This window comes from Boleophthalmus pectinirostris, unplaced genomic scaffold (genome assembly GCF_026225935.1).
Source record: "Boleophthalmus pectinirostris isolate CB_2022bp ecotype Guang Dong unplaced genomic scaffold, ASM2622593v1 HiC_scaffold_17, whole genome shotgun sequence".
NCBI lineage: Eukaryota > Metazoa > Chordata > Actinopteri > Gobiiformes > Gobiidae > Boleophthalmus > Boleophthalmus pectinirostris.
The window spans coordinates 36,729,623-36,752,366 of NW_026571115.1; the positions used below are offsets into that span (position 1 = coordinate 36,729,623).

Genomic DNA, 22,744 nt, shown 5'->3' on the forward strand with positions numbered 1-22,744 from the left:
AAACAGACGGGTTTTAACATTCTGGAGTTTTCTGGGCGGGTAGTGATCACACATGGGTGGGTCAGGTGAATCAAATGAATGACGAACGGGAGAAATACACTCGACATGCATTCAGGATGTGCTGTGCCCTAGAAACGAGACATTTCCCATCTTTTCCTGGAACGATGGACCAGACTGAGAAAGACTTTAGTGTTTTTATTACATAAACCATCATATGGTCATGAGTTCTGGGTAATGACCGAAAGGACGAGATCACGATACATGCGACACAAATGAGTTTCCTCCGCAGGGTGTCGGGCGCTCCCTTAGAGATAGAGTGAGGAGCTCAGTCACACGGGAGGAGCTCAGAGTAGAGCCGCTGCTCCTCCACGTTGAGAGGAGCCAGTTGATGTGGCTCTGGCATCTGTTCTGATGCCTCCTGGGCGTTTCCCTCAGGAGGTGTTCATGTCCCACCGTGAGGAGGCCCCAGGGAAGACCCCCACTGACTGGAGGGACTATGTCTCTGGGCTGGCCTAGACCAGGATACCCCCACACTGTTCCCCAGACTGTGCTGGGCTTCATTACGGTTCTGAGTGTCGGGACGGGCCTGGAGGTGTGCCCGCGTAGAACAAGATTAGTCTTGGTTTCCAATCCAATCCAACTTTATTTGTACAGCACATTTTATAAACAAAACAGTTTGCAAAGTGCTTCACACAACAATGCAAAACATTTTTACCCGAGAACCATAAGGACACTAATAGAAAAATAAATAAAATAATAATAAAATCAATGAACAAAAATGATAAAATCAATACATAAAAGCAGTACTGAAACAATAAAATGGATAAAAACAATAAATAAATTAATTAATTAATTAAAAGACACAGAAGACCACACAACTCACGCGGTGTTAAAAGCCAGAGAATAAAAGTGGGTCTTAAGATGAGACCTAAAACACTCCATTGTGGTTTAGGTCTCATTTCGTTCTAGTTTAGTCCTGGTTCAGCCCGTATGTGGTGCAAAAGTCCAACTTTTACGCTCGCTGATACTTTGGTCAAATGACGTTCAGTGAAGACTTTACACCATGGAACCACGAGACCAAGATAGCAGCGGTATTTACACACGCCAAGAGGCTGAACGTGAGATCTACGAGATCTTCATATCTATGCTGACAAATGTGTGAACCAATGAGAAATGTTCTGAAGGATTTGACCACCTGAGCCTCAGATACATGTTTGAATCAAATGATCAAACTAAACCAGGTTTCCAAAAATGTGCTAAAACGAATCCATCCCCGAATCTGTTTAAATGGTGCGGATGAACGATCTCCTGTTGTTTTTCATCAGTGCTAACATGAGGCTTTTTCTTTAGGATGAAGAGGAGAGTGAGAAGGACTCGGATGGTGAGTTGCACGTGATGTTATTCTTATTTAAACTCTTCTTTTATTTTGCACATGGAGCCGACAGAGTTCTAATGTAATACTCCCTCCTCCCCAGACGAGGCGCTCAGTGCGGACAGTGACGACGAGAGCCTCTCCTCTTCCTCCGGCTCCTCCTCCGGCTCCTCCTCCTCCGAGAGCGACGAAGAGGAAGGAGAACGGCTGGACACAGACCCCGATACCATGGACGATTCCACCATGGACAGCACCGCAGACAGGTAAAAACACGCCACGGACGGGTAAAAACATGCCACAGACAGGGAAACGCTCCGAAGACAGGTACAAACACACAGCAGACAGATAAAAACACGCCGCAGACAGGTAAAAACACACAACAAACGGGTCAAAACGCCCCGCAGACAGGTAAAAACATATCGCAGACAGGTAAAAACACACAGCAGACAGGTAAAACGTACAATAGATGGGTAAAAACGCCCCGCAGACAGGTAAAAACACACGACATGGGGTCAAAACGCCCTGCAGACAGATAAAAACACACGACAAACGAGTCATAATGCCCCGCAGACAGGTAAAAACACACAGCAGACAGGTAAAAACACACAGCAGACAGGTAAAAACACACAGCAGACAGGTAAAAACACACAGCAGACAGGTAAAATGTACAATAGATGGGTAAAAACGCCCCGCAGACAGGTAAAAACACACGACATGGGGTCAAAACGCCCTGCAGACAGGATAAAAACACACGACAAACGGGTCATAATGCCCCGCAGACAGGTAAAAACACACAGCAGACAGGTAAAAACACACAGCAGACAGGTAAAAACACACAGCAGACAGGTAAAAACACACAGCAGACAGGTAAAAACACACAGCAGACTAGTAAAATGTATAACAGACGGGTAAAAACACGCCGCAGACAGGTAAAATGTACAACAGATGGGTAAAAACACACGACAAACGGGTCATAATGCCCCGCAGACAGGTAAAAACACACAGCAGACAGGTAAAAACACACAGCAGACAGGTAAAAACACACAGCAGACTAGTAAAATGTACAACAGATGGGTAAAAACACACGACAAACGGGTCATAATGCCCCACAGACGGGTAAAAACACATCACAGATGGGTAAAAACACGCCACAGTTTTTAACTTTTTTTTTGTTCTTCCCTGCAGGAGTAAGATGGCCACGGCAGGTACAAATCTCGACATTCGATCAGGTGAGTTCCATAAACCACACCCACTGTTTAAGTGTTGTTTTTTTTAAGCTTTTGTGTTCTAATGTTATTTTCTCATTACAAACCTGCCTGAAGAGGTTTTAGAGTCACTTATTCATGTTTGAGTAATGTAGCGATCAAACCCTCACTCTACAACTTCACATATTTATTGAAAAATAAAAGCTAATGTAGTGATGTAAATGTTACGTGTTTGCACTTACCGAGTATGATACAAAACTCTATTCTTCTGGCTAACAAGTTTTAGTTTATATTACTAATAACAGTTTTTTTTTTTTTTTTTGCAGTTTATTCAGTGTTTTCTTTTTTTTTTGTCCACAGTATATATGCCCTTTTTATTTTTTTTCCTCCACACGTAAAATTATTATATGTGCCCGGTCAACAGAAGTAAACAACAAGGCCAAAAATTCATGTTAATGCATCTGATATAAAAATGTATTGAACAGATACATATGTACTCTAGTTTATGAAACTGTTGACCTTTTTTCTGTACCATTTTTGGTTCTAAAGTTCCATCCGTTTTAAACAGACCATGTATGAAACATGGAACAAAAATTATTTCCCAAATTTCAAAGACCTGCAAATCATGTAAATAAAATGGATGTATTTCATCACATCTTGAGTTATTCCATCTTTGAACTGTTGATGAAGGGACTGATGATTAAAAAATATATATATGTATTTAAAATGATAAAAATGTTCTTGGAAGGACTGACATATTTTATAGAAATAGTTTCTTTCATTTTGAAGTAATATTAAAGTATTCAGAAGAAAAAAGTGACAAATGATGTAAAATCCTGCACCTTCTACTTGTTTGTACAATTTTCCCTCCGTTACCATGACCTTTCTTAATAAAAATGTCATTACTCAAAAAGTCAGAGGTTTTTCAACCTAATCTTGTACCATATGGTAGAAAACTATATGAAGCAAATATTCAAACCAGTTTGTTAAGGATATGTAAGTGAGAACCAAGAGTTATCACTGTTTGGATTTATTGAACCAAAAAGTGCTGCATATTTCATTCCCTCCATTACCGACATGAGTTTTAAAAATTTTTGTCAACAATTTGAAAGAATATCACAGGTTTAACTTGACCCTGTTGGAGTGTAACTCTTTCCTACATTCTGATACTTTACTTATTTCAATAGTTCCTCTAGTTTCTGAATAAGAGACATTTGAATGTCAAAAATCTGCCCCTGTTTCCCTCCGTTAACACTTGACCGGACCCAGCTCTTTCTTTCTGCCTGTTTGAAATGTTTTAATCCTGTTTCTCTTTCCCAGGTGAAGCCAGACCGATCAAACCGGAGCCGCCCAGCGCAGCCCCAGACTCCGCCTCCAAACGCCCGCCCTCTCCGCCCTTCCCCCGCCCCTCCTCTCCCGTCATCCTGGTCCCGCCGCTCAAAAAACGCCGGAAAAACGTCTCATTCTCCACGGACGACTACGAGCCCAAACCCGCCGTGCCCCTGTCCCCGTCCGTGCCCGAGCCGTGCCCGCCTTCGCCCGCCCGCTCCCTGGACACTCCCTCCTCCGCCGCCGCCACCCCGCATCCTCCGCCGCTGCCTCCGGAAAACCCGCACACGGAATCCAGCTGTTACCTTTCGCGTCCAAACCTGGATCAGGGAACGCGCTCATCCTGCCCCCGGCGCACGAGCACGACGACTACAAAAAAGGTCTCCCGGTCTCGCCGCCTCCAGCGAAATCCCCGAACAAACGCGGGAAGGACTCGCCGAAATCGCCGATCGTCACTCCTCCGCCGATCATGGTCTGTCGAACTGTCCAAAACTTACCTCTGGATCACGCTTCTATGTGCAAAATCGCCTACGAAGAAGTCCCGGCTCCTCTGCCGCCCAGTAGCAAACGCGGGAAGGGAAGACAACGCACCACCAGTCAGTCCAACCTGCAGTCTTTCAGGGAGGAGGACGAGGACGAGAGCCGGCTACGAGGCGCCTCCAGCCTGCTCCAGCTCGCCGCGACGCCCACCGCCGATTTGTCCGTTCTGGCCGACGTGGCGCTGAAAATGGACCCGGACGCGGGGGATTCCGAGGAGACCGAAACATCCGACGAAGCGGAAGAGCACAAAATGGAGGATCCGTACTGCCCCGAGGCGCTGGCGGTCACCATGTCCCCGGAGGGCGTCCTGGTTTTCATCGAGCACAGCTACTGCAAACCGCCGCACACCGCCCCCTACCTGCGGAGGGCGTCCAAGCAGGAGTCGTCGGTGCTGCTGCCGGCGGACCTGAACGCGATCTCGGGCGTGTTGGAGGCGCCGGAAGAGGTGATCGAGGAAGCGGAGAGGGACGGGGCGGACTACGCGGCGCTGGCGGAGGAGGCCGGGCACGCGCAGTCCAAGAAGAAAGGACGGAAGAGCGGCTTCGAGCTGGAGAAGGAGAGGAACAGGAAGAGGCGGAGAGACAAGGAAAACGTAGAGCACACGAAGAAACGCAAAGAGCCACAGAGCAAAAAGCAGCGCAAGAGGAAGTCAGAGGTGAGAGGCGGTTTACAGACCTGGAGAGTCCGTGTGTCGTTCATTCACTGGTTTTTCAAAATAAAACCAAAAATAAGAAAACGAACAAACAACGATTTTCTAGATAATGATTTGTTTTTTTAGTTTTCGATTTTGTGTTTAAATGAAAAATGGGAAAAACTGATAACGGCCGTTTCCCGTTTTCATGACTTTAACTGTGATGCCGGACTTTTGCACCGCCAGGACTGAATCAGGGACTAAATTGGGACTGAACCAGGACTAAACCGGGACTGAACTGGGACTGAACCAGGTCTAAAACGGGTCTAAAATGGGACTGAATCAGGACTAAAACTGGACTAAAACTGGACTAAACCACGACTGAACCACGACTGAACTGGGACTAAAACGGGTCTAAAACGGGTCTAAAACATTTCTAAACCAGGCCTAAAACAGAACTGAACCAGGACTAAAACAGAACTAAAACAAAACTTAAACAGGACTAAAACAGTTCTGAGTGTCAGGACGGGTCCGGAGGTGTGCCCGCATAGACTGTCGGGTGATCAGGGCTGAGACCATTTCAGTCCTGGTTCAGTCCTGGTTCAGTCCGTTTTTTTTTCCATTTTTCATTTAAATACAAAATCGAAACGAATCATTATCTGGTTTTTCATTTTGGTTTTGGAGACAAATAATGAAGAAAAGTTTTTTTTTTTTCATTTTCTTATTTTTGGTTTTATTTTGAAAAACAAATGAACGAATGACACACGGATTGTTGATGATGCAAACATGTGTGAAATAGTTTACGAAACAAAACCTGAGTCAGTTAGGAGCACTGAAAAAAAATAAAGATTTTCAGTCCAAAACGATAAATCATTCAGCTTTAATTTAATTTATCGAGTTCTAAATCTCCTTGGTCTCTTTCAGGACTCGGACCTGGAGGAGGACGTGGACGTGGAGGAGCTCGAGTCCGGGGAGTTGAGCAGTTCTTCCGACTCGGGCGAGGAGCAGGTGAGGCGAGGAGGAGGAGGAGAGGAGGTGAGGAAGAGCGAGAGACTGTTCCTCCAGGACGCCGGCGTCTCCAAACCCATGGACCTGCCCGCCGCCCCCGTCCCCGCCCCCGTCAAGTTCGAGAACCGCAGCGAGTTCGAGCAGATGACGATCCTCTACGACATCTGGAACTCGGGTCTGGACGGAGAAGATCTGGGGCTGCTCCGGAAAACCTACGAGAAGCTGCTGCAGGACGACCACGGCTCCGACTGGCTCAACGACACGCACTGGGTCGGACACACAGATATCCTTTTCACGCTCTCGTCGATAGAGGAGCACCACGACGGTTTTATTATTCTGCCATCTCTGTTCTAATGTTGTTTGGAGTTTCACAGTTTACGATGTGAGAAATTTTGATCAGCAGGCGACAAAACAAAACTATTCCTTATGTTACTGTTATTACTGGGATTAGTCCTGGTTTAGCCCTTGTTTAGACTGGGATGAGTCCTGGGATTAGTTTTGGTATTAGCCCTGGTTTAGACTGGGATGAGTCCTGGTTCAATCCTGGTTCAGTCCTGGTTTAATCCTGGTTTAGCCCTTGTTTAGACTGGGATGAGTCCTGGGATGAGTCCTGGTTAAGCCCTGGTCTAGACTCATCTTAGTCCTTGTCTAGACTCAGTTTAGTCCTGGTTTAGCCCTTGTTTAAACTGAATTTAGTCCAGGTTTAGCCCTTGTTTAGACTGAGATTAGTTTAAGGATTAGTCTTGGTTTAGTCCATGTTTAGTCCTGGTTTAGTCCTGGTTTAGCCCTTGTTTAGATTGGGATTAGTCCTGGGTTTAGACCTGGTGTAGACTGAGATTAGACCTGGTTTAGCCCATGTTTATACTCATTCTGGTCCAGGTTTAGTCCTGGTTTAGCCCATGTTTAGCCCTTGTTTAAACTGAGTTTTGTCCTGGTTTAGCCCTTGTTTAAACTGAGTTTAGTCCTGGTTTAGCCCTTGTTTAGACTGAGTTTAGTGCTGGTTTATTTCTGGTGGACACTGGAAGGCCAAACACTTTCTAAGCATTTTAAAAATAAGTTTGATTTGCACAAAATTATGTTTTTGTGTGGAAAACATTTATGGTTAACATCATTATAATGTTGTAAGATCAAAACCTCACTTATGGGGACTCTGTTGTAAAAATCTGCGTCACATTTGTGTGTATGTGTGTTTGTGTGTATGTGTGTTTGTGTGTATATGTGTGTGTTCGCATGCGTGCGTGTTTGTGTGCGAGCTGTGGGCCGTTTTGTCCTTGACCTTCTGTGCACTGACGAACCTCCCGACACCGCGGAGAAAGAAGAAGTCTCCGGACAGTACGCTCCGGGAGCACGTGACGGGATGCGCCCGCAGCGAGGGCTACTACGCCATCAGCCGCACGGAGAAGGACGTGTACCTGGACCTGGACCTGCCCGAGCAGGTCATCAGGGAGGTGGAGAACACGGACACCACGGTGAGAGACCTGAGAGACCCGACAGACCCGATTGACCCGAGAGAGTACACGGGGCATTAAAGGGGCCGGGGTCTGAGGTTTACTCTCTGAAAAACCACAAAGACTCAATTAGTTTGTTCATTTTTATGTTACTCCTCAGTACCTTACGCTTTCAGACGGTCCTGATTATTCACCATGAGTTTAGTCCTGGTTTAGTCTTGGTTTAGACCTTCTTTAGACTGAGTTTAGACCTGGTTTAGTCCTGGTTTGGTCCTGGTTTAGTTCATATTTAGACTCAGTTTAGCCCTTGTTTAGACTCTGTTTAGTCCTGGTTTAGTCCTGGTTTAGTCCTGGTTTAGTCATGTCTGTGATGTTTTCCGCTGATGCTGTTCTGACGTCTCATGATACGTTTTTTGTTTTTTCTTCTCAGGGAACGAATCGCGTTCTGTCCGAGAGACGCTCGGAACAGCGCCGCCTGCTGACGGTGATCGGGACTCCGGCCACGATGGACTCGGACCTGCTCAAACTCAACCAGCTCAAGTTCAGGAAGAAGAAGCTCCGGTTCGGCCGCTCCAGGATCCACGAGTGGGGCCTGTTCGCCATGGAGCCCATCGCCGCCGACGAGATGGTCATCGAGTACGTGGGGCAGAACATCCGACAGGTGAGAGCTCCGACAGGTAAAACGGACAGGTGACAGAGGAGCCGGCAGGTGAAACATCAGGGGTTAAACTGTAAAAAACATTTGAGTGTGTACGGTTCCTGTGGAAAATAATTGACTCTGTGTTGCCATGGCGAGGCCTGAAAGTGCTCATGTTATCCAAAAGGGAATATCGTAACTTTCAGAATACTGTATTTTCCGGAATATTAGTCGCTTCTGCCAAAAAAATGCATAATGAACAAGAAAAAAACATATATAAAGTCGTGTTTTGTTTTTTTTTGCATGAAATTTATTTTATAAAATCAGAGACCAGGAACCGACATTTCATCTTAAAAGGCAAGTTACCGTATTTTCCGGCATGTAGGGCACACTTAAAAGCCTTTAATTTGATCAAAAACGAGTGCGCGCCTTATAATCCAGAGCGCCGTATATATGAATTTATTGTTGTGTCTTAGTACGACTTTAGTAAAGTACAAAGCCGCTCCACTTGCAGCGTTACGGCTCCTGTAGTCAGGAGCATCAGGAGTAAAACAGACCTTTTAATATCAAAATGCACCTGTCAAGAGACACACTTGGATAATGACAGAGGGATGTGGACATGCTGGACGACGTAATCGCCCAACTGTTTGAACAATTATGACTTATTGAGAATACATGAACAATTTAGCGTCTCAGACAGTTTTTTTTTTTTTTGCACGCGTTAAATAAAGTTTTACTGACTTATCTAACTGTTGTTTTTCGTTTAATGCTCCTTATAGTCCGGTGTGGTTTATATGTGAAAAAGTTTAAAATACACCATTCAATGACAGTGCACCTTATAATCCAGAGCGTCCTATAGTGCAGAAAATACGGTATAGCAATAGCAATAGAACAGAGAACAGGGTTCCCACAGTCATAGAAATTTATAAATTCAATGAAAGTTTTGGAAAAGTCATTGAATTTTAGTGTATCTTTCTCGCAGCTCCAGTCTTCTGCTAAGTTCTCATGAGTCTTTTCTGATTATTTCTGCACCTTTTTTTAAAAAAAGAGACGACAATAAATGCACTGACAAGATTTAGAATGTTAAAAACTAACCATAAATCCCAAACCATAAAGTGAGTGGAAAGAGTTAACGTTTCAGATTTACACTAAAAGTCTGATCGATTCTACACATGTAGATGACGTAAAGTCATGGAAACCAGGTCTAAACCAGGTCTAAACCAGGTCTAAACCAGGTCTAAACCAGGTCTAAACCAGGTCTAAACCAGGTCTAAAAAACAAAAAACCCACCACTTCAATTCAGGTTAAAAATGCATTGTAACATGCTTTACTCACATTTATACACAGTAGAATATTAGTTTTTTCCCTGTAAATCCACATCACTGCATTACAGTAAAAAGCAACACAGTACAGTAGCTCTTTACTTTTATAACACGTTACTTCCAACACTGCTGATGTGCATGTGTGTGTTTCAGATGGTGGCTGATAACAGGGAGAAGCGTTACTATAGTTTATAGTGTGTAATAGTGTTATATCGATGTGTTTACTTGTGTGTTTCAGATGGTGGCTGATAACAGGGAGAAGCGTTACTATAGTTTATAGTGTGTAATAGTGTTATATCGATGTGTTTACTTGTGTGTTTCAGATGGTGGCTGATAACAGGGAGAAGCGTTACTATAGTTTATAGTGTGTAATAGTGTTATATCGATGTGTTTACTTGTGTGTTTCAGATGGTGGCTGATAACAGGGAGAAGCGTTACGCACAGCAGGGCATCGGCAGCAGTTACCTGTTCAGAGTCGACCACGACACCATCATCGACGCCACCAAGTGCGGAAACCTGGCCCGCTTCATCAACCACTGCTGCACCGTCAGTATAATATTATTATAATAATCTGTTTACTTTATGTTTAGAGTGTGTGTAGAGACAAAGACATGAGACCAGACCTGAGCTTTGTCCAGCTCCCGGGACACACACGATCCTTTGCTTCACCCGTTTAAACTCATTTAGACACAGAATAAAGATTACAGAATAAACATAGTTTATAATTTGACCTCATACCTGGACTAAAGCTGCATTGTTTTTATTTTAGAGCTGTTTTTTGTTTTTTCTTTTTGGGTCAGTCCACCTTAGTTCACCCAGTGAGTTATACTCTACTTGGTCAAATTTTGATGAAATTTTGATGTAAACCATAGCCAGAAAAGCCAAAATTTCAAATTTTACTTTGATCAGACCAACAGTTTCCGAGATACCACACTTTCATTTTTTCACTTTTTTGGTTAGTCGCTGAAATTCGAATTGCATTTACTCAACACCTACTGGTCCAATATCAAAAACCAAAGTGTCTCTGGAAAGGGGAAATGATAAGGAATCCAAATCTGACATTTATTTTTGAACCTCAATGACACCAATGAAATTTTCAATAGCTTTTGAATTGGAATTGGAATTTGAATTGAGGTGGAATGACCCTTTTTAATGACATTTTTGTAAGACAACCTGACTTTTTATTGCTTAGTCATAACATAAACCTTTACCAGTATGAACAGCTCGTCAGAACGATGCTGTTTACTGCTTTTTTAAATTTTATTTATTTATTTTATTCTTTTATAAAGAAATACAATTAATATTATGCAAAATTTATTATTTTGGCCTCCACAATATTTTCTGTTTCTCATGTGGCCCCATGGAAAAAAGAATTGCCCACTGCTGCATCAGACAAAACTTTATTGATCCACGAGGGAGATTATCATACATGTTTGTTAAGGTGCATCATTTGCCCCAATGTCAGAAATTCAACTTGTTGGGTACAAGTTGAATTTTAAAATGTGACAAAACCAATTAAAAGAAAATCTGTGGAATATTTGCGCAATTGAATAAAATCTACTGAGGCCACCAAGACTTAAGTTCCATCCTCACGGCGTCCATAAAGCTCTGGCAGAAAAATCTGTTTTTCTCAAATAACTTTAAAAATAATTTTGCCGTATCTCATAAACTAATGATGATCGAGACATAAAACTGGAACCAAATGATCCACAAAGTCCATATTTATATTCAGTGTTTGGGAGTAACAGATTACATGTACCAGAGTTACGTAATCAGAGTACAAATGATGAGTAACTGTATTCAGTTACAGTTACTGTTTCAGTGAGTGGTAATTGGATTACAGTTACTTTGTTGAAATAAATGGATTACACAGAGGGATTTTCCTGTTTTCACATTTTGGGATAAACCAGGACTAAACCAGGATAAAACCAGGACTAAAACTAAAACCAGGACTAAAACCAGGTCTAAACCAGGACTAAACCAGGTTTAAACAACAACTAAACAGGACTAAACCAGGACTAAACCAAGACTAAACAGGACTAAACAGGACTAAACCAGGACTAAACCAGGACTAAAACCAGGACTAACCAGGACTAAACCAGACTAAACCAAGACTAAACCAGGACTAAACCAGGACTAAAACCAGACTAAACCAGACTAAACCAGGACTAAACCAGGACTAAACTAAACCAGGACTAAACCAGGACTAACCAGGACTAAACAGGTAAACAGGACTAAAACCAGGTCTAAACCAGGACTAAACCAGGTTAAACTAAACCAGGACTAAACCAGGACTAAACAGACTAAACAGGACTAAGGACTAAACCAGACTAAACAGGACTAAACCAGGACTAAACTAAACAGGACTAAACCAGGACTAAACAGGACTAAACCAGGACTAAACCAGTAAACCAGGACTAAACAGGACTAAAACTTTTAAACAGGATTAAATCCTGCTGTGTGGATGTGTTTCTTCTTCTATCAATAATATTTTTAATTTGGTTCAGTAAAATCTGGGCTTTTTATTTTCTTTTATCAGACAAAATATCTAATGTGAAGATTTCCTCGTCTTTGTTTCTCTACAGCAAATCCAGTAATCCAAAGTAATCAGATTACATTACTCACTTTAAGTAATTTAATGGATTACGTTACAAACTACATTTTGGGTTATGTAATCTGTAATCTGTAGGGGATTACATTTTAAAAGTCACCTTCCCAACACTGTTTATATTCAACTTCCATTGATACTATTGGGCTAAATGTATTGTTTTTGATGTTATTAAAGAAATAAACTGATTTCAGTTCAGATTTAAAGCTTCTGCAGACACTAAACTTCAGAGGTTTGGTGGACCCAGGAAACGTCTAAAGAATTTCATGAAATTTCTCACGGAACTTTAATTTACCAAGTGTAAAAAACTGATACAGACTGGAACAGATTGATTTTTTTGGGGGCAAATGATGCTCCCTAATGTGTGTCTATATGTATAAAATAAAAACATTTAACATGTTTCCGTGTCTGCAGCCCAACTGTTACGCCAAAGTCATCACCATCGAGTCTCAGAAGAAGATCGTGATCTACTCGAAGCAGCCGATCGCCGTCAACGAAGAAATCACCTACGATTATAAGTTCCCCCTGGAGGAGAACAAGATCCCCTGTCTGTGCGGCACCGAGAACTGCAGAGGAACGCTCAACTGAGGCCGAGGAACCCACTGAGGAACCCACTGAGGAACCATCACCGAGGCAGGTCTGGCCACGAGAGCCGACAAGGAAACGCTCAGACAAGACGCCGCCGCACTGCAGAAAAAAACAAAAACAATTCCAGGGTTTAAGACGCTTCAACTCAGAATTCTCGATTTGATCAGTAGACGACGAAACAAAACAATCTGTGTGTTGGTTCATTCATTCGTTTTTCGAAATAAAACCAAAAATAAGAAATCGAAAAAGAAAACAACATTTTTCTTCATTATTTGTTTCCAAAACCAAAATGAAAAAAACAGATAATGATTTGTTTTTTCAGATTTCGATTTTGTGTTTAAATGAAAAATGGAAAAAAAATGATAACAGACTGAACCAGGTCTAAACCAGGTCTAAACCAGGTCTTCCAGGATTAAACCAAGATTTAACCGGTCTGAGCCCTGGTCTCAGTCCTGGTCTCAGTCCTGGTCTCAGTCCTGGTCTCAGTCCCGGGCTGGTCCCAGTCCCAGTCTCAGTCCAGATCACCCAGTCCTGGTTCAGTCCAGGTTTAGGACCGAGAGCGGGACCAAGAGCAAGACTGGGACCAAGACCAGGATCAGATCAGGATTAAAGGAGGATTAGATCGGGATTGAGACTGGAACTGAGACCAAGACCAGACCAGGACTGAGACCAGTTTAGACCTGGTTTAGACCTGGTTTAGTCCTGGTTTAGTCCTGGTTTAGTCCGTTATTCAATTTTTTCCATTTTTCATTTTAAACGTGAAATCAAAAACAGAAAAATTTAATCAGTTTTGGAGACAAATAATGAAGAAAATTGTTGTTGTTTTTTTTTTCCGTTTTCTTATTTTTGATTTTATTTTGAAAAACAAATAAACGAACGACACAGATTCAAAACGTCCTTATCTGTAGCTTCTGTCGCCCTGAATGACACTGAAAAAAAAAAAAAAAAAAAAGAAACACAGCTAATCTAGACCAAGTAAGTTTTATTTAATCAAAACTACTCGAATGTCTGAGTTGAAGTGGTTTTCTCTCTGTAGTGTTTTCTGCGGCGCTCTCCTCCTTCACCAGCTCGAGACCAGGATCCCAAACGCACCAAAAGCACTTTCACGCACCGAAACTCGAAACCCGACGCCATTTTCTGGTTTAAACGTCCTGAAACGACAAAATCGAGACGGTTCAAACGGAAACCAACCTGATTTGAGCCGTTTTAAAGAGGGGGTGTTACACGAAATGCATTTTTTTATTTATTTTTTTTTAGCTTTTCCCCCCCAAACGTTTTCTCGCCAAAAACCATCCTGAGGTGGTTTTGGAGCCATTCACGCATGTTTGAGTAATCTAGCGATCTCCCCCGGGTCCTTATTTTGATTTAGCAGAGGGGGAGGAGCGACCCGGAGCTTCGAAAATTCCAAAATGCGTCGTTTTCAGTGAATATAACATTTTCAAAGCATTAAAAGTTAAGAGTTATGTCAAGTACCCCCTCTTTAAACAAAAAAAACTCGCAAATTACGTTAAAATTCAGGTCATTTGGGTCATTCACGTCCTGTTCACGTCCTTTTCCTTCAAAAAAAAAAAAAAAGACAAAAAAAACAAAACAAAAAAAAAACCGCACAGATTTCAAAATTTCAGGGTTTTTAAAAACGCTTTTAAAATGTAATGGACAATTTGGAGTTTATTTTTACACGAGTTTGAGACGATTGTTTTGGAGCTTTTCTGTTTTCAGCGCGTTAAATGTTGTCTCTTTGTTTTTTTTTTGTTTTGTTTTTTTTGTTTCTGTCCCTGTTTCACGTCACAGCCCAAAATCCCTTTAACAAACTCAGAGACGGAATGAATTTAAACCTCCAACGTAAGAAAAAAAAAAAAAAAAACGTGGAAAAAATAATAATAAAAGGGTTTGTGGAAGTTGGAAATGGTCGCTCAGGGTGAAGACCCGAGATTGTTTTTGTTGAAGATTCGCGTTCGCTCAAAGAAAAAACTCCACAAATGTCTGACTTTAATTTTGATTTAGGTCGTTTTGAATCCGACTTTTTCAGTTCCGATACGAATTCCGACTTTTTGGGTTTAGTTCTGTCGATATCCGGTGTCAACGAAGGATCGGACGAGACTGACATGAGAAAAATTATCTTTTTTCCCAAAGCGTTTCCATTTGGTTTGGACAAAAAAACAATCACGTGTTTGTGAGTTTCCACTCTTAAGGTTCCAAAAATCGTCGCTAGAACGGAAAAGGAACATGTTAAATCAAATAAAAACTAAAACGTGAGGCCGGAATTGGAAACTGAACTGTGAAAATCTTCTCATTCTCAACCCAATCTCGTTTCTCGAATCGTCTTTTGCAAATCGTGTCTTGTCCCATCTGTAAATTTAACCGATTTAAGTCTTATTTAAGCCACTACCGGGATATCGGCTGAACCGATACCACGGAACCGATACCCGATGCCGATTTGTTTTACACGACTCATGGATTTTAAGGCACGATGAAATTAGTTTTGACTCCAAGTGAAGTTTCGTTCTCGTTCTGAAACCTGCCGCTCGTTGTTGCAGTCGTCCGTTTTACAAAGTTTATTCACTTGAATCGAGACGCAAGAAACGGATCCAAACCAAACATTTCTTATTTCTGTACTTGAAGATATTTTAACTCATGTTGGAGTTGTTTTTCACACCGTATCTGAACAGAAGTGTCTCTGGTTCGTATACATGTCCAGGCTGGTCCGGTCCGGATTCTGGTCCAGTACATGTTCTGGTCCAGTCTGGTCTGTATACAGGTCCTGTAAAGTCTGTAGACTGGTCCGGTCCGATCCATATTCTGGTCCAGTCCAGTTTGGTCTGTATTCTGGTCCAGACCAGTCCAGTCCGGTCTGGATTTTGGTTCAGTCCTGTACGAGTTCTGGTCCAGTCTGGTCTGTATACAGGTCCTGTAAGGTCTATAAACTGGTCTGGTCCATATTCTCATCCGTTCTCGTCCATTCTCGTCCGTTCTGGTCTAGTCTGGTCTAGTCTGGTCTAGTCTGGTCTAGTCTGGTCCATAGTCTGGTCCAGTCTGGTCCGTATACTGGTCCAGTCTGTATACCAGTCCGGTCCAGTTCATATTCTGATCCAGTCCGGTCTAGTACATATTCTGGTCCATTCTTGTCCAGTCCGGGCTGTATACTGGTCCGGTCTGTACACCCGTCTGGTCCATATTCTGGTCTAGTCCGGTTTTGTCCATATACTGGTTTGGTTCGTATTCTGGTCTGTAGTTTGGTCCAGTCCAGTCCGTATTCTGATCTGGTCCGGTCCGTGTTCCGGTCCGTGTTCCGGTCCGTGGTCCGGTCCGTGTCCGGTCCGTGTTCCCGTCCGTGGTCCGGTCCGTGGTCCGGTCCGTGGTCCGGTCCGTGGTCCGGTCCGTGGTCCGGTCCGTGTTCCGGTCCGTGGTCCGGTCCGTGGTCCGGTCTCTGCTCGGGTCTCGTTCTGTAAACAGATTTTCAAAATGGCCGCTGAGTTTCAAAGTTAAATCCTTTTCTTTGAGCTCCGTCTCCGTTTCGTTTTTCCTCTGAGTTTTTCTTTGGGAAACTTGAACTTTCGACTTTTCAGCGAAAAAAAAAAAACAAAAAAAACAGAGAAAATAATTATAATTATTTTACTAATAAGAATGTTAAAGGATCTGAGCACTGCAGAAAATCTCCTCGACTGACTTGAATTATAATTTTTTAAAAAAAAATTATAATTCTCTAAATGTGTAAACATGTAAAATATATAAAAATATATTGAATCTCAAATCAAGATTCATAATTTGAATGTAATTTGTTTAGATATTTGTTTGGGATTTGCAGTTTTCGGGTTCTGCAGTTCGTCCCGTCAAAATGTAAAAACTGAAACTTTTCAAAACTTCAAAAAAATCCAAATATAATAAATATAATTCTCGCAGCGGTCACGTGACTCATCTGCAGTCCGGTGGATTAAGCCAGATGCCCTCCCTCCCTCCTGTGTTCCCTGGATACTTCAGTTATTTTTTGGGGAAATTTTAAAGAGAAGATTATATTTTTATAATTTGGAAAAATGAAAACTGTGCTCCGCGTAGAAATAAATCTGTCGACAAGTCGCCCGAGAGTCAAACTGAGAAAAAAAACCCCTCTTTTGTTCAATTATTTAAAGGCCAATATCACTGATTTATCTCTGATCTGTTCTAATGTCGTTTCCTCACCACAAACGGAAAAAAACTCTGTCCCAATTTGTGATGTCATGTGGTGATACAGGAAGCGCTCCAGTGTGTTTTTAAACTCCACACACCTTCACTAGAACACATACATCACGAATTTTGGACTTCAAATCGTCGCGCAATTCACACTGGGAAGGATCCTCCGAAAAAGTGAGCGTCAAACCGCCGAGGGACGTGTCTATTGACAAAGTCGATCTTTTCAAGTCTTTTGAACCATATCACTTTTGTTTCTGGTTCTGATATTGTCATATTTTAGTTTTGGGATTCGGACATGGTAATTGTTGTGGTTGTTGGATCCTAACAGCGGAAAACGACTCGAGAAATTTGTTTGTGAACTTCATAAATGCAAAAGTGAATCAGATGTGTGTGACTCAAACCTCCGTGTCAAATCAAACTTCAAACTGTTTCTCTTCCCAACGGAATTGAAAAATAGTGAAAGGTGAAGGTGATGGGCAGGATTGATCCACAGGAAGAACCAAAAAGGAAACATTTGTCTGACTAAATCATCCCGAGTTTACAGAGAACATTTTGTATGTGGAGCGACAACAAAACAAAATCCTGTTTGTTAATGTAGAGGAGCAGAAGACAAACAGACTGAGCTGCACTTTCTTGTTCTTGTGGTTTTACAGCAACATCACGTCTTGGTCTTTGCAGTGGAAGGTGTTTCTTGGTGAACAGTTGGAGCCTTTCACTTTCACTTTGACTTTTTAAATTCGTAACCGAGGTTGAACGAGGGATCGGGGTTTTGCTTTGTCGTCGCTCCACACTGCAAAGTCGCCATCGCATGTTTCCAAACATCTTCCCGGTTTATGACGTAAACGTGAAAAGAGCCGGTCCAACAATATTGATTTTATCTTACAAAACAAATCAATATTTTTAACCAAATGGATCAACAGAGGAATAATATTTTTGCGGGACTTATTTATTTAATGACTGTGGCAAATTTCCCAATTACCTCCAAAGAATTCAGTTCAGTAATCAGAAGTGTCCCTCTGGTCTGCTGGAACATTGCCAACAAAACAAAACCCCGATCCCTCGCTCAAACTCGGTTACGAATTTAAAAAGTCAACGCCAAAGTGAAAGGCTCCAACTGTTCACCAAGAAACACCTTCCACTGCAAAGAGACCAAGACGTGATGTTGCTGTAAAACCACAAGAACAAGAAAGTGCAGCTCAGTCTGTTTGTCTTCTGCTACGGGATTTTGCTTCCACAGACAAAATGTTCTCTGTAAACTCGGGATGATTTCTTAGTCAGACAAATGTTTCCTTTTTGGTTCTTCCTGTGGATCAATCCTGCCCATCACCTTCACCTTTCACTATTTTTCAATTCCGTTGGGAAGAGAAACAGTTTGAACAGAGGTTTACAGTAGACGTCTGCGCGGGACAGAATCTTCAGGTTAAGTCCTGGCTAAATCCTGTTTTAGTCCTGGTTTCGTTCTGGTTTAGTAGCACGACGTACGAGGCGTGGGGGAGTCTGCAGTCACACACATCTGATTCAAGTTTGCAGTTACGGAGTTCGCGAACTTCCGAAGCCAATTTCTCGAGCCGTTTTCCGCTGTTAGGATCCAACAACCGCACAATTAACGATGTCCGAATCCCAAAACAGAAACAAAAAAAGACAATATCAGAACCAGAAACAAAAGCGATATGGTTCAAAAAGACTTGAAAAGATCGACGTTGACAATAGACGCATCCCTCGGCGGTTTGATGCTCACTTTTTCGGAGGATCTTTCCCAGCACAAATTGCGCGACGATTGGAAGTCCAAAATTCGGGATACTACAACTTCATGACATCACAAGGTGGATCAGAGCGTTTGAAGATGTAAACAGACGAATAATAATAAAGATTTACTCGAACGTGCGAATGAAACAAACCACAATAACGACATCAGAACATGATTTAAAGCTCACGGGAGTCAGGTTCGTGTGGTTTTTGACCTTTAACACATTTCCTCCTCTTTTTGTGTTTTATTTTATTTTTTTTATGTTGTGTTTTTGTGTTTTAACTGTTCCAGAAAATGAGCTGAACTCTTGCGTTTGTGGGTCTCCTGTCCACGGCACCATTTTAACATTTTAACCTTTTGTTCCCTGTTCAGCAAAAGTATTTCACAAAAACGGAAAAATAAATAAAAATTAAAATGTTGGACTTGTAAATATTGTAGAAACTCTTTGTAAATACGTGTTTTTTTTTCTCTGTACATACGTCCCCCCGTTCATTTTGTAATGTTTTTCCTTTGATGTTTATTTTAATGTTATTTCTCTTGTATTAATGCGTTGGACCCTTTATTAATGGTGCATTAAAATATTTTTTAAATAAATCAGATTCTGTTTTGTCTTTTGCCACCGATAAAAACACCAGCGTCACTCAGCAGCTACAAATGTGTTTTTTAAATTAGAAAATAGATTCAGTAAAAACAATAAAAGATCAGTTTGTCCTCAGACACTGGCTGTGTTTTTGGACTGGTGACGCTAACTAGAAGCCCTGCTCTGTCTGAGACTAATCCATGTGTCATTCGTTTTTCAAAATAAAACTAAATGTAAGAAAATGGAAAAAAAAGCAACAGTTTTCTTCATTATTTGTTTACAAAACCAAAATGAAAAAATGGATAGTGATTTGATTTTTAGTTTTTCGATTTTATGTTTAAATGGAAAAGTAAGTCCCCATTTATATAGAGCTTTTCAACTATTTGGCTCGCGGGCCACATAAGCTCCTAAAATCTGACTGAAGGGCCGGACAGAAGACAAGACATAACATGTTAAGAGCTCGACTTCATTACATCATAGTCACGCTTATGTAGGACTTTGGACGTGCACTACGTGCTTCAATAGTTCCATGAAAGACTCAGAACACAAAAGTGTATTGACCTGTTCCACTGCACACCACAGATGAATGAATATCATGAGCTTCACATTTTCAAACCTGACTGTTAAATAGTTTCATTGAAAACTCGCACCACACAGTCACACATACACACCTGCGAGTGCAGTAAAACAGACTCCATGATGTTTTACACATTGATAATTACAACATTGAGAGTATGAATTTCCTGTGTTTGATTTTTACCAACTTAAAGTGGAAGCAGTGCAGTCTTATATCTTAAGCATCAACTACTTCACTCATGGTCCGAATAACTCCTGTAAGAACACTTTCCCATAAAGCATTGCGGCCAACATAATACACCGCACCTCAATGTATATATAGTGCGCCATCTACTGGGAAACGCCGGAAATGCAGGAAAAATAAAACATCAACAAGGTTTATTATTATAATTTATTCAAGTTCGGCGGGGCCGGATTAAAAGGTTTAAAGGGCCACATATGGCCCCCGGGCCGTAGTTTGCCCACCCCTGGTCTAGCCACTAGCACCAGTGCCCTGGACAGGTTCATGATTGACTGTATTTAACTGACCTTGACTATCAGCTGTTCATGGAGACCTGGAGCATGTTTTGAGTTGGGAAAAAACAGGTAACGGACTGAACCAGGAGTGAGACCATGACTGAGACCAGGACCTGGTTTAGTCCTGGTTCAGTCCTTGTTTAGACCTGGTTTAGTCATGGTCTCATTTCCGGCCCCGGCCCCGGCCCCCAGACTGGTCTCTGTGTGGTCCTAGTCTCAGTCCAGGTCTCAGTTGCGGTCTGGTCCTGGTCTAGTCCCGGATCTGTTGTAGACCTGGTTTAGTTCTGGTTCAGTCCTGGTTCAGTCCCGGTTCAGTCCGGCATCGCAGTTTAAGTCACATAAACGGGAAAATGAGACTGAGACGGGGACTAAGGCCGGGACCAGACCAGCACTTACAATGGTTCAGTCGTTATTGATTTTTTACAATTTTCATTTAAACAAAATCGAAAACTGAAAAAAACAAATCATTAACTGTTTTTTCATTTTGGTTTTGGAGACAAATAATGAAGAAAATTGTTGTTTTTTTCCGTTTTCTTATTTTTGGTTTTATTTTGAAAAACAAATGAACAAATGAAACATGGATTGAGGCTCTAGAACTTTAATCTGAGTTTTTTTTTTAAGAGAAAATGTGTCATGTAAAGGCTTCGTCAGTGCTTCATGTCCCACAGTCTGGCATTAAACCTTTCCATCTTCACGGAGACCAAACCAGACCACGTTCCAGGTCAGATCTGTGGAGAGGTGAACCCGCTCACAGTCACAATGTCTATTTGTTTTTCTCTGTATTTTTGAGCGATAAAACCACCTGTGATTGAATAAATGTGAAGTAGAGCTTTTTAATGTCACACAATGCACCTTTAAATCTTTTTTTTTTTTCCTTGAGTTTTATATACTTAAAACTGAGCTAAAACAACAGTAGATGTTCATGAGGTGCTGTTGTTCATGTGAGAGAATCCTGTTGAACATCCTCAGCTCGTGGGAGGAAAAATATTTACTTCTTTTAATTGTGTAATGAGTTTTATTTTATTAAAATGCATTTTACTGTTTAATGGAGGAGCGGAGGCGGAGGGGGAATAGACCTTTTTCACAACAGGTGAAAGTGCCACGATGTAGGTAAACGTAACTCCAGGTTAACGTTTTTCTGTGTCAAAATGTGTCTGTAAATATTCATAAATCTGCCCCATCACCAAATCTTCAACCAACAAACTCCACAAAGGAGAAACATTCTAACATGAACAATTTATCCACAACAAAGGCTGTGTTCAGTCTGCACCTGAAGTGACCCAAATCCGATTTTTTGTCTCTATGTTCCTGTATCTGATCTTTTAATGTCAGTCTGAACCACACAGATCCGATTTTTTCAAATGTGACCAGGACACTTGGATCTGTGCTCCTGAAACTGATACATATCTGATCTTTAACATGTGACTTCAGTGTGAACGGCCAAAGTGGACTACAGTATGTGCAGTGTTCTACAGTATGTGCAGTGGGCTACAGTATGTGCAGTGGGCTACAGTATGTGCAGTGTTCTACAGTATGTGCAGTGTTCTACAGTATGTGCAGTGGGCTACAGTATGTGCAGTGGGCTACAGTATGTGCAGTGGGCTACAGTATGTGCAGTGGCTATACAGTATGTGCAGTGGGCTACAGTATGTGCAGTGCTACAGTATGTGCAGTGTTCTACAGTATGTCCAGTGGGCTACAGTATGTGCAGTGGGCTACAGTATGTGCAGTGGGCTACAGTATGTGCAGTATTCTACAGTATGTGCAGTATTCTACAGTATGTGCAGTGGGCTACAGTATGTGCAGTGTTCTACAGTATGTGCAGTATTCTACAGTATGTGCAGTGGGCTACAGTATGTGCAGTGTTCTACAGTATGTGCAGTGGGCTACAGTATGTGCAGTGTTCTACAGTATGTGCAGTGGGCTACAGTATGTGCAGTGTTCTACAGTATGTGCAGTGTTCTACAGTATGTGCAGTGGGCTACAGTATGTGCAGTGTTCTACAGTATGTGCAGTGGGCTACAGTATGTGCAGTGTTCTACAGTATGTGCAGTGGGCTACAGTATGTGCAGTGGGCTACAGTATGTGCAGTGGGCTACAGTATGTGCAGTGGGCTACAGTATGTGCAGTGGCTACAGTATGTACAGTATGTGCAGTGTTCTACAGTATGTGCAGTGTTCTACAGTATGTGCAGTGGGCTACAGTATGTGCAGTGGGCTACAGTATGTGCAGTGTTCTACAGTATGTGCAGTGGGCTACAGTATGTGCAGTGGGCTACAGTATGTGCAGTGTTCTACAGTATGTGCAGTGGGCTACAGTATGTGCAGTGTTCTACAGTATGTGCAGTGTTCTACAGTATGTGCAGTGTTCTACAGTATGTGCAGTGTTCTACAGTATGTGCAGTGTTCTACAGTATGTGCAGTGGGCTACAGTATGTGCAGTGTTCTACAGTATGTGCAGTGGGCTACAG

The 22,744-nt window shown here is 42.1% G+C and overlaps 1 protein-coding gene across 1 annotated transcript in view; it reads left to right on the forward strand.

The window, feature by feature from the left end:
* Positions 1–17,237, forward strand: part of setd1a (SET domain containing 1A, histone lysine methyltransferase) — a 43,323-nt gene extending 26,086 nt beyond the window's left edge. Inside the window, 10 exon segments of the mRNA XM_055152436.1 lie at positions 1,351–1,381; positions 1,476–1,635; positions 2,558–2,601; positions 3,898–4,172; positions 4,175–5,101; positions 6,002–6,368; positions 7,373–7,554; positions 7,964–8,194; positions 9,901–10,038; positions 12,515–17,237. Coding sequence (XP_055008411.1) covers positions 1,351–1,381; positions 1,476–1,635; positions 2,558–2,601; positions 3,898–4,172; positions 4,175–5,101; positions 6,002–6,368; positions 7,373–7,554; positions 7,964–8,194; positions 9,901–10,038; positions 12,515–12,688 — 2,529 coding nt within the window. The 3' untranslated portion in view covers positions 12,689–17,237.
* Positions 17,238–22,744: the final 5,507 nt, after the last annotated feature.